Here is a 15,437-nt window from a genome sequence, read left to right on the forward strand (position 1 = left end):
CAGGAATGGTGCCACAGCTGCAGGTGTCTGAGGTAGCAAGGAATACACCCTTTAAAAGTAATTTTAAGTCTTTAAACTCGCAACAACTTCTAGCAAAGAAATAAGCCCTTACAGGGCAAATGGAAAAAGCTCACTGCATGTCACTTTGTCACCTGATTAAGATAACAAGGGATAGGATAAATCCCTAAGTATTAGCTGAAAGTTCTTAAGAAATGTATTTCAAATTTAATTAACTCAAAAAATGCTCAGTTTCAAGAAGTTGAGAAAAGTTAAAGAGGAAAGTATAAGATGGTAGAAAGTGACTGAAATTATGAAGAGGTGTTGAGGAATAGCAACAGTTTTTCAGAAGAAATCAAACTTTAGGCAAATTTTGACTGAAGAGTTTATAACCTTACTGTCTATCGATTATAGGCATTTATTAAAACTCTCCTTTGTCTAACTTTCTTTTTTTCCTAAGGAGGATCATTTTTAAAGTCTTTCTTATGGGTTAATACTATAAATAAGAAAATTGGAAAAGGATCAGTAAATACACTTCTGCTTAACAGAAATATATTTCTAAGCAACTCTGTTATGGAGAGATGACGAACTTGACTTGGCTGAGACTACAGGATAAATGTAGCAAAACAGGACTACACAAACAAGAAGCAAGAAAGTCTGCTGACAAATGCAAATAAATGCACAAGGCATACATAAATGTCTCATTCCTCTCTAGATTCCAAAACAAAAAACAACAAACCACATTGAGTAATTTAATAAAAAACATATGCTGCATATGTAAAAATGGCCAACATTGATGCATCTGTGTAATAAAGCAATTTTGATCAGCACCTAGAAGCAAAAGAAGGACACTAATAAAATACTGAAAATTCTTGTTGCTCCTTCCTAAACCACTCATATTGAACATACCAGGAACAAGATAAAGGACTAGAGAACTAAAGATCTGGCAGCTGTAACTGCACCAGAGAGCCTGTTTCTGTGTAACACCTGCAATGCCTAGTATGCTAAGACATTTTTTTGTTGGTTTTGGTGGGTTTTTTTTAAGGTATTAATAAGTAATTATTGAAATCCTGAAGAGTATTTTCAAGAATTATCTTTAATTATAACCCAATTAAACACTGATGAACAGAAATATCAATCAGGATAAAAAAGTTTAAAGCCATTTCTTTCACATTCCTTGCCCTTTCACAAGAGCAAAGAATCTTCTCAATTTCCCATATGCACTCAACTATTCAGAATGCATTGAAAAAAGTGCACAAACACAGATGGCTTACAGACTACTGTGACAATGATGGATTAAAACTACAGTTACTTTTTTCAGAGACTACACAGATGAAGATTCTCCAAAACAAAAAAACAAGAAGGTTAATCACAGCAAAAAAAATGCAAGAGCAAAGAAACTAGGTAGCACAAAACCGATTCCTAAATAATGAAACTGATTAAAGGCACTCCTGCTGACAAAACTATTTTATTAAGATTTTATAGCAAGATCATTCTATTAGTTAAGTAGTAGAATGCTTATTGAAAACAAATTAAAGTTGTCAACTTTACGTACTCAGCTGTGCAGTATAAGGAAATAAAAAATAGAAGCAAGCATAAAAAGCTGACCCATTAAGTCTCTAATTCCACAGTGTATGTTTTTTACTTCAGAAGACTCTGCTCACACACGTTTAAAGTTGATCGTGTAGTTAACAGCTTGGTCTGGCTATAGAATCTGAATACACACTGATATGAAATGCAAGCAGTGTCAATAACCATCAGCCAACAGTACTTTAATTCCTACTAGCGATGTAGCAAACCTGTTACTCAACATAAGAGTACAGAATCATAGTACAGAATTCAGGTTGGAAGAGACCCTTGGGATCACCAAGTCCAACCATCATCCCCACCCTACAAAGTGCTCCCCTAAACCATATCCACCAACACCACATCTAAACGACCCTTAAATACATCCAGGGATGGTGACTCAATCACCTCCCTGGGCAACCCATTCCAGTGTCTAACCACTCAGTGAAAAAAGTCTCCTTATGTCCAGTTTAAACCTACACTGTTGCAGCTTGATGCCATTCCCTCTTGTTCTGTCACGAATTGCTTGTGAAAAGAGACCAGCACCAACCTCTCTACAATGATTTATTCTCTAGGCCCTTCACCAGCTCTACTGCCCTCCTCTGTCCTCGCTCCAGCACCTCAATATCTCTCTTGAATTGAGGTGCCCCAAACTGGACACAACACTCCAGGTGTGACCTCACCAGTGCTGAGGACAGGGAGACAATCACCTCTCTACTTCTGCTGGTCACGCTACTTCTAATACAAGCCAGGATGCCATTGGCTTTCTTGGCCACCTGGGCACACGGCTGGCTCATGTCCAGCTGCTTGTCAATTAGATCACCCGGGTCCTTTTCTGCCAGACACTTTCCAGCCACATTTCCCCAAGCCTGTAGTGTTTCCTGGGGTTTTTGTGGCCCAAGTGCAGGACCTGGCACTTGGGCCTTGTTGAAGCCCAGACCGTTAACATGAGCCCAACAATCTCATCTATCCAAGTCTCTCTGCAGAGCCTCCCTATCCTCATGCAGATCAACACTCCTGCCTAGCTTGGTGTCATCTACAAACTTACTGACAATACACTCTATGTCCTTATCAAGATCACGAATAAAGATGTTAAACAGAAACGGTCCCAACACTGAGCCTTGAGGATCACCACTTGTGACTGGCCCCAGCTGGATTTGACTCCATTGACCACCACTCTTTGGGCCCAACGGTCCAGCCAGTGCTTGATCCCAGAAGATGTCTGGGAGGTTAAAGACCCTCACAAGAACAAGAGCAAGTGACTGGGAGATTTCTCCCAACTGCTTATAAAAAGCTTCATCCACCTCAGTGCTTTGGTTGGGAGGTCTATAGCAGACTCCCACAGTGACATCAGATTTATTGGCCCTTAACCTAATCCAAATACTCTCAACCTCATCATGACTGTACTTAATTTCCAAGCTCTCATAGCATTCTCTAACATACAGGGCCACTCCACCCTCTCTCCTTCCCTTACTATTCCTCCTGAAGAGCTTGTAGCCATCAATTGTGGCACTCCAGTTATGTGGTACATTCCACCACATTTCTGTGATAGCCACTATGTCATAGTTTTCCTGGTGTGTCATGGCTTCAAGCTCCCCGTTTGTTGCTCATACTGTGTGCACTGGTATAGATGCACTTCAGATGAGCTAATGATTCCAACACCTTTTTTCCACTGTGGACTCCACTTCCTACCAAACCCTTCTCAGGTGCTTTCATGATTTGTCAACATCTATCCTTTCTCTCAAATGAAACAACAGAGTGAGAGTCTTCCCTAGTCTACCATCCTTCAAGCCCTGGCATGTTTCACTTCAGGCTTGTCCCTAACAGGACCAGTTATCTCTCCTTCCCCCTTCATATCTAGTTTAAAGCCCTATCAATGAGCCCTGCTAACTCTTGCCCCAAAAGCCTTTTGCCCCTCTGGGACAGGTGCATCCCACCTGCCACCAGCAGGCCAGGTGTCTCGTATAGCAGCCTGTGATCAAAAAACCCAAATCCCTGCCTATGGCACTGGTCACATAGCCATGCATTGATCTGCAGAGTCATCCTGTTTATCTCTTCATCCTTTCTTGCAACAGGTGTGGAAGCAAACATAACTTGTGCTCTAGACCCCCTAACCAGCCATCCCAGGGCCCTGAAGTCTCTCTTCATTACCCTTGGACTCCCTGTAACAATTTCATCACTGCCAACCTGAAAAACCAGCAGTGGATAGTAGTCAGATGGCTGCACCAGATCAGAGTTTCGTTTTAACATCTCTAATTTGATACCCAGGGAGGCAGCAGACTTCCCTGTGGGATGGGTCTAGTCAACAAATGGGCCCTTCTGTTCCCCCCAGAAGGGAGTCATCCACCACAATTACTCTCCTTTTCTTCTTAGTTGAAGTCCTAAGGCGAAAGGCTGAGTGACAAGCCCTAGGTGATTCACTAGATCTCCATCTTCATTTGCCTGGCCCTGAAGTTCCAAAGCCTCATACTTATTTTTCAAGGGCAACTGGGAGGGCTGTGAGGGCTTTCGCTTGCCACTCCAAGGAGGAACCTCCCTCCATTCCTCCCTGTCCCGTGAGCTCCCTCCTTCTGTCTGATGACACGAGGGGAGGGGATTCATCATCATTGTTCAAAAACTTCTTCCCTCTGCCCTTGCCTTAGGGTGTGGTTCCACCAATCTATTTCACTTTCACATTCTCTGATGCTTCTTAACCTTTCTACCTCCTCCCTCAGTTCAACCACCTGCCTGAGCAGATCACTTACTTGCTCGCACCGCACACACGCGGTGTCACTGGCTCCCTCTGGTACCAGTGCCAGGCTCAGGCATTTGCTGCAGCCTGCATGGCCACATGTCTGCAGGAAAGCTCAGTCTGAGTTCCCACATTCTTCTTCACTGCAGCTTGTGGTCGTGTTGTGACCATGACGGTCTGTCTAGCTACAAGAAAGCAACCACTGTTTGCTGCTCCTCGCGTGCCCTCACGCACACCCACACTAAACTGCTTGTGCAGACCCACTCCAGCCGGCTCAGGCCGCTCTCTGCGATGGCTGGTGCTGCTGCCACTCTTTGCTCTGCCATGTGGTCTCAATAATTAATAATAACAACAACAACAATAGATTTCTATCTGGGCATTTGTGGCCTGTGGCAGCAGAAATTCCCAGATTTAAATGCCAGGCTTCACAAACAAAGGAAATATTCACCTCTCTCAATCACTTGATGTGTAAACACAGCAAACTTGAATAAAAACTCTAAGGATCTGATCACGTATCAATGCAAGTTTTCAGCCAGCACCTGCTGCTCCACCAGCCAATCCTTGTCTCTCCCAAGGAAAAGCTGGCAGGCCAGATAGATTAATTTTGAGGACCAGATGCAGCTTGTCAGCTATCAAACAAGCAACCCTGACTTGCAACAATAAGCTCTGTTTCTTTAATCAGCTCCATTTGTGTCTGAGTCAAGTGTTACTCATTTGCAAGTAGAGCTCTCTTCCCAGCTGTATTTACATGGGCACACACACTGTGTATTGTTGATTCCACATTCTCTGGACATTCTTAACCAATTTTTAAGTCCCAAGACAAGTTTGCCTCAACTTTATATGAAGTTTCTAACAGTCTATTCAATAGCTTTACATAACAGCATATAAATTGTAGTAAATAATCATAATTGTACACTTAGCAAGCAATTAATGTTATAAAAGTTAGCTTTATATTCAAATTACTATTTCTCACTTATATCCAAGCATAATTTCTGTCTGAAGTGAAAAGTGCATTTGATAAAAGTATCTAACATAAAATTATTGCAGGAATGGATTACAATCAGGTAAGCGCTACATATAAAGCCTCAGTTATCCTTTTTATAGAGATGTATGTACACCTATTACTTACATACTGTCCTCTGTATATACAATACATATATGTAGTTTCACACACATTTTAACACCTTGTTGTTGTTAATTAAATGACTGACCAAATATTTCTATTTGTTCAAATCTTGTGTGAAGTGTAATTCTCAAAAATTCATATTTACAGTTACAGTAGTTAATCAGGTATGCTACAAATATATAAAACCTCCATATGTGGCAATAGTTTTGCAACAGAATATAGTTGATTTACAAATAATATTTTTTTATTATTATTAAGGGAATACCTATCTCATAACAGAATATAACTTGTTCTAAATGTTTTTTTCTGAGGCCAGACAGAATCTTTAATGATTCCACAGCACTGCTACTATGCACTCCACAAACTGAAACATAGTAACTGAAATTGCAACAACAAAAATATCAGTTTATCTATATCTCATTCTACCTATGTTTTGTAATTGTGTTCTTTTTCCATGCATCACAATTAAATGCAAGGGGGAAGACACCAACCATAGGTTTCATGATATTATTCTACATAATATTATATTTAACTTTCTTCCTCTTTTGCCAGTATATAAAGAATTTTCTTTAGAACTGAGTAGGACCATGAAGCACATTATTCAGTACTGACTTATATTTTATTCTTGGCATCTTAATGCATTGTTAAAGCTGACCCGCAAAAAGATGTTTACTCTTTTAAAACTTCACACTAAAATATGTATTTACTGCAGAAGTGGTATTTAGTATTTCTTTTTTATTATAAAGGTACACTTTCTATCAATTGAGGCTATATAAGGCTAACTACTTTCACAGAAGTCCAGTAGACATTGTTTAACATTTTACTACTCATATACATCTGACAAGATGACACTTCAATGTTAACATGGTTGTCCCTCTGCATCAAACAAAATTCATGGAAAGAAAATGCTAATTGTTATAAGCAGTTGATAATCAAAGCAACCTTTCCCTGACCTACATTAGGATAAGAAAACCCAGCAACAGAAGGGACTTGGGCTACAGTCTGAATAATTTTTTCTCTAAAGCTGTAGAAGCATCTGTAGAAGCTAGGAAGCAAACCACACAAAAAAATAGCACTAAAAACAAATTAAGGCTGTAACTTTCCATTGACAAAAAAAATGTTCTCCAAAGGATTCCGAGTGTTGCCAGTAATTTGAAAACTGCAAATCTTGCAGTAATCACACCAAAATTTGAGGCGAACTAAAGAGTTCAAGAGTTAAGGAAATGTGGTCATTAAAAAGTTCATGACTAAGCTTATTTTCCTTTTCTGAATTTTCATTTAAGCACAGTAGTAGCATAGTAAGATAATCATGTATGCAATGTAAATATTTACTATACTCTGGCAGAAACCAGTCCTTCATTTTAAGTTATTCACATTTTATAAGTTTTCAGATCAAACTTCTTGATACATATTCATGATCCATACAGCTGTATTCACAATGACCTGACTAACAGCATGCAAACTGACAAAGGGTATACAAAAGCAGGATAATAAAGCAGAACAATTTATTCTTATTACCCTTCCCCCATCATGCATATTACCCTTTGTGTTCTTTTGTACTTACCATGCCCTCAAAGCCAACTCTGTATAGGTTTTTAGCACCATTGTCCCAAAGAACATATGCTGCACTATGTGGACTCGATGCACTCCAATCTTGGATTTCAGTTACCTATTCAGTTTTAAAAATAAGAAAACTGTTTCTAGAACAAAGACACAATTTGAACCTAAATCCTTAATTCATCTTTTCAGAATAATTTAGGACACAGCAGTTTTACTGAATTAAAAAAAAAAATTATTGTCAAGTTGTTGTCTGTTTCATACAAGGGTTTTCTAGGTGTCTCAATAAGATAACAGCCTGAATAAATGCTTTGCAGGCCTATTTTCTACATTTGGTAGGTAATCTAACCATGTAAGTAGAGAACAAAATTTGAACTGTAAAAATTTATTTGATGTTAATACACTTATGTTGTAAAGCTAAGATATTTTGAAATCTCAAACAAGTCCACAGCAAGGGGTAAATAATCTAGATTAAAAAACTGCATCTGTTATTCCTTGCTTTAAGAGACTGAAATTAATAATCTCAATAAAGAGATATAATAAAGAATATAAATAAATGCATAATAATTATCATCTCAATAAATAAATTTTCAATAAAATCCAAAATTAAATCCCCAAAAGTCTTTCTGTAACCATCTAGGATATAAAATAGGCTAAATATCTCATTACGGACCTTTTCACTTTCTTTTAAATATTGCTTAAGTGCACTAAAAAAAAAATCAACAAAAACCACCAGTTCATCCAAATACAAGGGCATTCCATTCTCCTTCTAGAACATCTCATATTTGGTGATAAAAGTCACAGCACATTTTACCCTTCCTGCTGTATGTTCATACTTATAACGAACTTTCATTAGCTCTCAAGGTGAATGTAAGTTGTAAGCAGAAAATTTGAGGATGTTATGAACAGCAACATATCATTACATGCAATTTTCAATACATAGACAGCTTTATCAAAAACACTTTGAATGTCTGAAGCCAGTAATGTAACAGCCACATCCAAGACTTGCTAAGTTTTAAACTTTAAACCAGAAAAGTCCCTGAAATGGTTAAATGAAAAACATAAATGCAAGATGCAAGCACTAAAAACCACGAGTAAGATATACATATATGTGCTGACTCATGAGCAGTAAGACTCAGTGATGACCAGAAAGGACTGTACTTGAAATCTGCTTTTATAACAGCTCTTTAACAATGTTGATATATACCCAAGATTACTAGCCAGTCTTAAACAGAACAACCAAGACAAAAATTCAGTAATTTAAAAATTATAACATTAAATGTAAAAGAACTGGTCGTAGTTTATATCCCCTCCTCTTCCTATATGTTTGAACACCTCAGAATAAAACATCCAGTAAATTAAAATAGTAACTTTCATAGTCACATTTTTTCTCTACCATTAGGAAGGCCACTGCGGCTTTCACATAAGCATGCAGAAATGCATCCTCTCCTTTAAACCAGTTTTATTTTTACCTTTCCTCTACGCCCATTGCCACCATCTTGATCTTCCCATTGCCAGTCAACTCCTCGCACCACCCTGGCACCTGCAAAGATTCCTCTTGCTGTAATTTTCTTTGATTTACGGCGAGACTCCAACAATACCCTGAAGTTATTAAAAGAAGAACCCACATATGTCAACATAATAAAGTCCAGAACTAATCTTAGGGGTAAGAAGGAAGGAGAGCGTCTTGAAACAAAAACAACCCCACAAGCAGATTTCAGTGTACAAATGACATCCATTCAACTCTTAACTTCAACAGAAGCCCACAAGATTAAGAAGTGATTTTTCTAAATCTGATTTGTTGTGTTTGTAGTTAGTTATTAATTTTAATTATGATTTCTTCTCTAAACTTCCTACTACCAGCAATGATGTTGTAACCACTTACACATAGATCTGTACTCACAGTACTAAAATAATTGAAGAAATAACATATCAATAACACCTTTCTGTTTTCTTAGGTGCACCATAGGCTAATATTGCTGTCCTGCAACTGCCCTGCCATTTTTATTCAGAATTATGCTCTTCAGTAAAAGAGCTACATCTCTTTCCCCTCCATGTCTCAGTTTATTTTCTACATACTTCTTATAGCATATCTTAGCAAATTTAGTTCAATATATCAGTATCCATTTTTTCAGTCATAATGTTACTTTTCCAAAGCAAACCTGTTCTTTCCCTCTGACTGGATAAAACAGAAGAGCTTATGAGCACAAAACGATGAACGTATGAGAAAGAAAACGATGAACGTTTTCCTGCCTTTCAAGTCATCTCAAAAGCCATCACTTTGCACACAACCAGATTTCTTACTTCATGACAGGAAAAAAGTATTTTTCAGCTGAAAATCCTAATATTTCCTGACCTTTCCAGGAAGTTTATCACCCTCCTGCTAAGCTTTTAACACCCAGCAGATGGCAGACAAGGAAAAAGTTAAACTGAGAATCAATGCAAAGAGCACATGAAAAAATTATGCATTTTTATAGAAGTAATAAAAAGAGTGATAGGAAACACAAAGATGTGTTGTTTATAGCAGCATTTTAGAAAGATCTCAACACCAACAAAACTGAAGCATACACTGCTTTGGTATGCTGCTCATGTAATAACCCAGATTCAAGAATAAAATACATAGAGCTTAGGCTTTCCTTCATCCAAACATACTTAGATGCTTCTTACCATTTTCCCTATGATACACATCTCCATTTCAATAGCACTTATTTATCCTTCTCTCCTCCCTCAAGCAGTTACCTTTAATCGATTTTTCTCAGCTAAGTCTGATCCAACAGAAACAGCTACTTGGCAGATGAAGGGTACTTCTAGATAAGAGCTGCAAACCAGAGCTGTGTGGGTATCCAAAGATATGGAGAAAGTGACAAGATGCAAAAGATTTCCTGCAACTCTACACATTGCATATAATCTCAAAAACTAAAAGTTATTCTTTATACACCACCACAGAATAGTAAATTTCAGCTAAAAGAAAAAAAGAAGTCTGACACACATTCTCAAAAGCAATGAGATTTTTTAAAAAGAAATTAATAGAAAAACAGATTTGTATTTTATTATTATCTATTAATTATACTACCCCAGCACTCTCCACTCTTCGATCCAATGGGTAAGTCTTGTTCCACATTAAACATCATAATTGAGGCACTAAGCTTATGCCATCTATTTGGCACCTAGATCTGCAGGCATTAATCTCAAAAAACAGAAGTTACTTTTTGATTAAGCCACAAACGTGGGCATTTGAGCCACAGTTAAATTTCAATGCAAATGTTTTAGAAAATAAACACAGTCCCTACAAGATAAGACACAAGCATGTTCCAACTGCTTCCCTTAACTGTAAAAGCACATTACTGAATTGCAACATATTTATAAATCTTGATTCTCCAAAAAGAACAAGTGAATGTTGTCTTATGCACATCACATTTAACTGAGTTTTATATCTAATAAAAAAGCTTGCAATGATTTAATGAAAGAACATTCTGGAGAGTTAGCAGAGGTGATATCACAGCATGTAGCCTTTACACAATGCTTTTACTGTCACTTTCCAAGTAAATAGGTAAATATCACTGTTCTCACTTAACTGGTAGACAAATCTTGACACTGAGAGGCTTTGGAGTTAAGACAAGTAATTTAAAGAACACAAGAACAACTCTGCAAGAACACAATGCTAATTTTGTTCAGAGTTCTTCACTAGGAGACAATAACAGATGCTTAAGAAAAGAACCTTAAAACCAGGGCAAGGGTAGAACAACCCTTCACAATATGTTTTCTCTCCTTTCTGTGGAAAGCAGTTTAAACAGTTCAAGTAAAAGGTTTTCTCTACGGATCATTCCATTTTTCATAGCCCACAATGAGTGTATTGCCTTCAATTTATCCACGCCATTTTTTAACCTGAACTTTCACATTCAGAAATTCAATGACAAATCATTTTGTGATTATACAAAGTGGAAAGATAATTAATTGCCTTTGTTTTAAAGCTGCTATATGATAACACAAGAACTAGGAAGACTGAACAAAATTAAAAACCTGAATAATCATATCCTAACTTTTTTACTCTACTCCCTTTTTCCAAAAATTTCCACATTTTTCAGGCTCCAAAGATTTGTTCTAGCTACCCTTCCACACAAAGAACCAGAGCAATAAACAGAATCTACAAATCAAGCCACTATCTCACATAATTCAAATTTCAGTAACCAAATCTGCAGCTTAAAAGTTAACCACAATTAACTTTTCCTATTTAGTATCAGGGCCGGGAAGGGAAATGCCTTACCTTTCACTTCCTGGTGTGGTAATCCTGTAAAAGCGGTGTCTCAAGTGATGTTTGTCCCCGTGATAGCAAACTGTGCACAAGTCATAGTTAGTGCATTCAGCACATTTCCATCGGATGCCAATGATGGGTTGCTGCCGACAAGTATCACACATAGTTCCATCGTGCTTGATACCTGTGGGAGAAAAAGAAAAATACGACTAACAACTTTGTTACATCAGATTATTATAATTCGAAACTAAAAAGTTAACAATAAAGAAAGGCTGCTAGTGATACCCTGTCTGATGATGTACTGATAATGGACTTCACCTCATCTCCACTTGTCAGTCTCTTCCTGAAATGTTCTATCTTTTCTCAGCTCAAAAAGCTGAGAAAACTATGGTTTTTTTCCATCCATACAAATCAGAGAAAGAAAATGAGAAGTTCTTTAACTACAAGTAAAGGATGAGAAATACATGTACCAAATTACACAGGCAATCTGTAATTTTATCTCTGGGTTAAGACTATCAACACACCTGATATCACAAAGGCTACTGTGTTTAACTGTGCATGACAGTTTAAAAATCACTGGTTTGACTTACACATTTTGCATAGTGGAAAAGTGCTTAACTTTTTTATACATACATAGGAAAAAAATAAGCTCTCTTGGATAGATGCCATTATCTTCATTAAAATCTGTTACCATTTTTTAAGCATTTTACTGCATTTTGCTTTTTTTAAAAAGAGAATATGTCAAAGACAGACCAGCACATCATCTGCCCAGCTGTTCACAAAAACTGAATTCTCAAGAATACTTACTCCTACAGCTCTGCAGAGGTATAGCAGAGTGAAAGTGATCAGTCACAGTTTCCATCTACATCTTCTGAATACAGTGAACAGCCAGAAATTTTTTTATTTTTTTTAAAGTCAAATGCTGCTGCTATTTGGAAAGAACTGAGCAACAAAAGAGAAACACTGGCATTCAGTTTGTAGCACAAGATAAAAATGAGCACTATACGGTTGAAGTAACAACCAGTTACTTTCCCATTTACCCTTAAAAAAACCCAAAGCAACAGGTCACTCTGAAATTAGTAAGCAAAAAGAATGTGGGTTTGTTTTTTTCCTCCAGTCATTTCCTTGCTTTTGGAAATGACTGCCAAATTCACTTTAAACCTATTAGTCACTGTGTCCAACAGCTGAGCCACCTCCAGCAAAGAAAACCCAACAGCTGGAGAGGCAAAACTGAAGGAAATGCCTTCTTGTCTGACCATTCACAGAATCACATGATAGATGTGGTTGGAAGTAACCTCTGTAGATTGCTACTCCAATCACCACTGCTCAAAGAAGGGTAAACTAGAACCAGCTGCCGAGGACTATATCCAGTTAGTTTCTGAGCACCTCCAGGAATGCAGATTTCACAATGCAGCCTGTTTCAGTGTTCAATCTCCTCTATAGTAAAAATATTTATTCTTAAGTGGAAATTCCTGTATTTCAATCTGTGCCCATTTTTTCTTGTGCTGTCACTCCACACTACTGAGAAAAGCCCGGCTTCATCCTCTTGACAACCTTCACCAGGTATTTACATAGACTGTTAAGACCTCCCTGAGCTGTCTCTTCTCCAGGCTAAACACCACTAAATTCCTCAGCCTCTCCTCGTAGCAGATGTCTTAAGACCCCTTTAAAACACATTTGCACCCCTTTGCTTGACACACTGTGTTCCTATCTCTCTTGCAATGAGGAGTCCATTACTGGATCCAGTATTCCAGGTGTGGCCTCATCAGTATGGAGCTGATGGGAAGGAACACCTCTCTTGACCTGCTGGCAACACTCGTAATGCACCCAGGATACCACTGGCCTGCACTGCCACAGAGCATACTGCTGGCTCATATTCACTTGGTTGTCCACTGAGACCAATTAAGTCCTTCCCCTGCAAAGCTGCTTTCCAGCCAGTTATGCCAGCTTGCACTGGTGCATGGATCACTGCTCCTCAGGTGCAGGACTCAGCCTTTCCCATTGTTCAATTACATGAGATTCCTGTTGGCCCATTTCTCCAGCCTACCAAAGTCCCTCTGAATGCCAGCAAAATCATCTTGTGTTATCATTTTTCCTAACCAAGAAGGCTTCTCAGTCCACCCTCTTCAAGCCTTGATTATAAATGTGTTTAGGAAGATTTCTGGCCTTGTGATAAAAAATTTTCCTGATGCATAGAATAAATACTTAGTTGAGGCTGGAAAAGGCAAGATCTGAAGCAAAGGCTACACATACCACCACAAAGATCTATGCAGCTCCTCAGGGCAGACAAAGATAACCTTCAGTGACAATGAAAACCCTGAAACTGCTGACATTACTAAATGACCACTGTAATTCCTGGAGCGGGTCATGACTAAGGCAGCATCCATACCTTGACCATAAAGTCTGTGGCTGAAATTTTGAAGGTATGGCACAGACAAGTCCTACAGTCCAGTCCATAATGCTATTTGCCAGCTCCAACTGACAAACAACACACCTTGTATAACATAATCATTCTTTTTAACTAACCTTCTGTATTTGAGAACTATTTGCTACCTGGTAGCAACAACTAAAACTGCTATTTTTCTACAAAACAAGAACTTGAAAATCACTCACACATCTCCCACACACACAACTCCATGAATGACCTTATTCCCAACATGGAGGGTTAACATCAAGGTGAAAGCTATCTTTGTTACATACATTGAGACTTCGATGTCTGGTGGTGTTGATTAACTGTAATATTTAAAAAAATTGTGTTAGCAATGAGCTCTATGATTAGCTATTGGACACCTTACAGCAGCCTTCCAGTAACTGAAGGGGGCTACAAGAAAACTGGGAAGAGACTTGTACAAGGGATTGTAGGAATAGGGCAAGAGGAAATGGCTTTAAACTGGAAGAGGGTTAGATATTCGGAAGATATTCTTTAGTGTGCGGGTGGTGAGACACTAGCATGGGTTGCCCAAAGAAGTTGTGAATGCCTCCTCCCTGAAAGTGTTCTTTAAGGTCCCTTTCAACCCAAACCACTCTATAGTTCTGTGATCTCAAAGTGGCTCACTGCCATGAATTGTATTGAACTATTTACTACTAATTTGGTCTTCTTCAAGAGCAGGTGCATTACAAAGACCCAGATAACCTGTCACTGTTTTGTTGCCTTGCTTATGGCACTTGGGGTTAAGGGGTGGTATTTATTTTACAATTTTTTAATTGATTGCTAAATTGGTGTTTCACATAGAAACAGAGAAGTAACATATCTTTGGAATTATTTTAACAGTTGCTAAACGTAAGGGAAGGAAGTTTGCCAAGGATCATATTTATTCTGAATGTAACAGGATCAATGAATTGGGTCCTACAGGATTCTTCAGTTTGTCCAAGCAGTAGGAAGGAGGGCAAAAGATAGGTATAATCGGGAGTCATGTAATACACAACTAGGTCATCTTACAGTGAACTTAAATAAAAACTAAACATTTCTTGTCCCTACCTTCTTGATGCCCATCCCTTGTGTATTTATAGACATTAATTAGATCCCCTCTCAGCCTTCTCCTTTCTAGACTGAAAAACCCCAGGTCTCAGCCCTTCCTCATAAGGCAGGTGTTCCAGTCCCTTAATCATCCTTGTAGCCCTCCGTTGGACTCTGTCAAGTAGATCCCTGTCCCTCATGAATTAGGGATCTCAGAACTGGACACAATACTCCAAGTGAGGTCTCACCAGGGCTGACTAGAGGGGGAGGAGAACCTCCCTCAATTGGCTGGACATAATCTTCTTAATGCACTCCAAGATACCACTGGCCTTCTTGGCCACAAGGGCACATTGTTGTTCCATGGAGAACTTATCCACCAGGACTCCAAGGTCCTTCTCCTGCTCTCTAGCAGATCACCTCCTAGTCTGTACTGATGCATCCTTGTAGATAAGTTGATCAAGTATGGGTTTGGTGATCAGGTAGTGAGGTGGATCATGAACTGGTTGAAAGGAAGGAGTCAGAGAGTTGTAGTCAATGGGGCAGAATCTGGTTGGAGGTGTGTGACTAGCGGAGTCCCTCAGGGGTCAGTACTGGGACCGGTGTTGTTCAACATCTTCATCAACGACCTGGATAAGGGTATAGAATGTACCCTCAGCAAGTTTGCTGATGACACTAAGCTGGGAGGAGTGGCTGACACACCAGAAGGCTGTGCTGCCATTCAGAGAGACTTAGACAGGCTAGAGAGTTGGGC

At 38.7% G+C, this 15,437-nt stretch overlaps 1 protein-coding gene across 1 annotated transcript in view; it reads right to left on the reverse strand.

The window, feature by feature from the left end:
• Positions 1-15,437, reverse strand: part of MIB1 (mindbomb E3 ubiquitin protein ligase 1) — a 72,566-nt gene that overhangs the window by 54,121 nt on the left and 3,008 nt on the right. The window contains exons 2-4 of the mRNA XM_010006916.1: positions 11,242-11,438; positions 8,450-8,579; positions 6,985-7,089 (exon numbers count right to left, since the gene is read on the reverse strand). Coding sequence (XP_010005218.1) covers positions 6,985-7,089; positions 8,450-8,579; positions 11,242-11,438 — 432 coding nt within the window. The remainder of the gene's footprint in view (positions 1-6,984; positions 7,090-8,449; positions 8,580-11,241; positions 11,439-15,437) is intronic.

This window comes from Chaetura pelagica, unplaced genomic scaffold (genome assembly GCF_000747805.2).
Source record: "Chaetura pelagica isolate M959 unplaced genomic scaffold, ChaPel_1.0 scaffold109, whole genome shotgun sequence".
NCBI lineage: Eukaryota > Metazoa > Chordata > Aves > Apodiformes > Apodidae > Chaetura > Chaetura pelagica.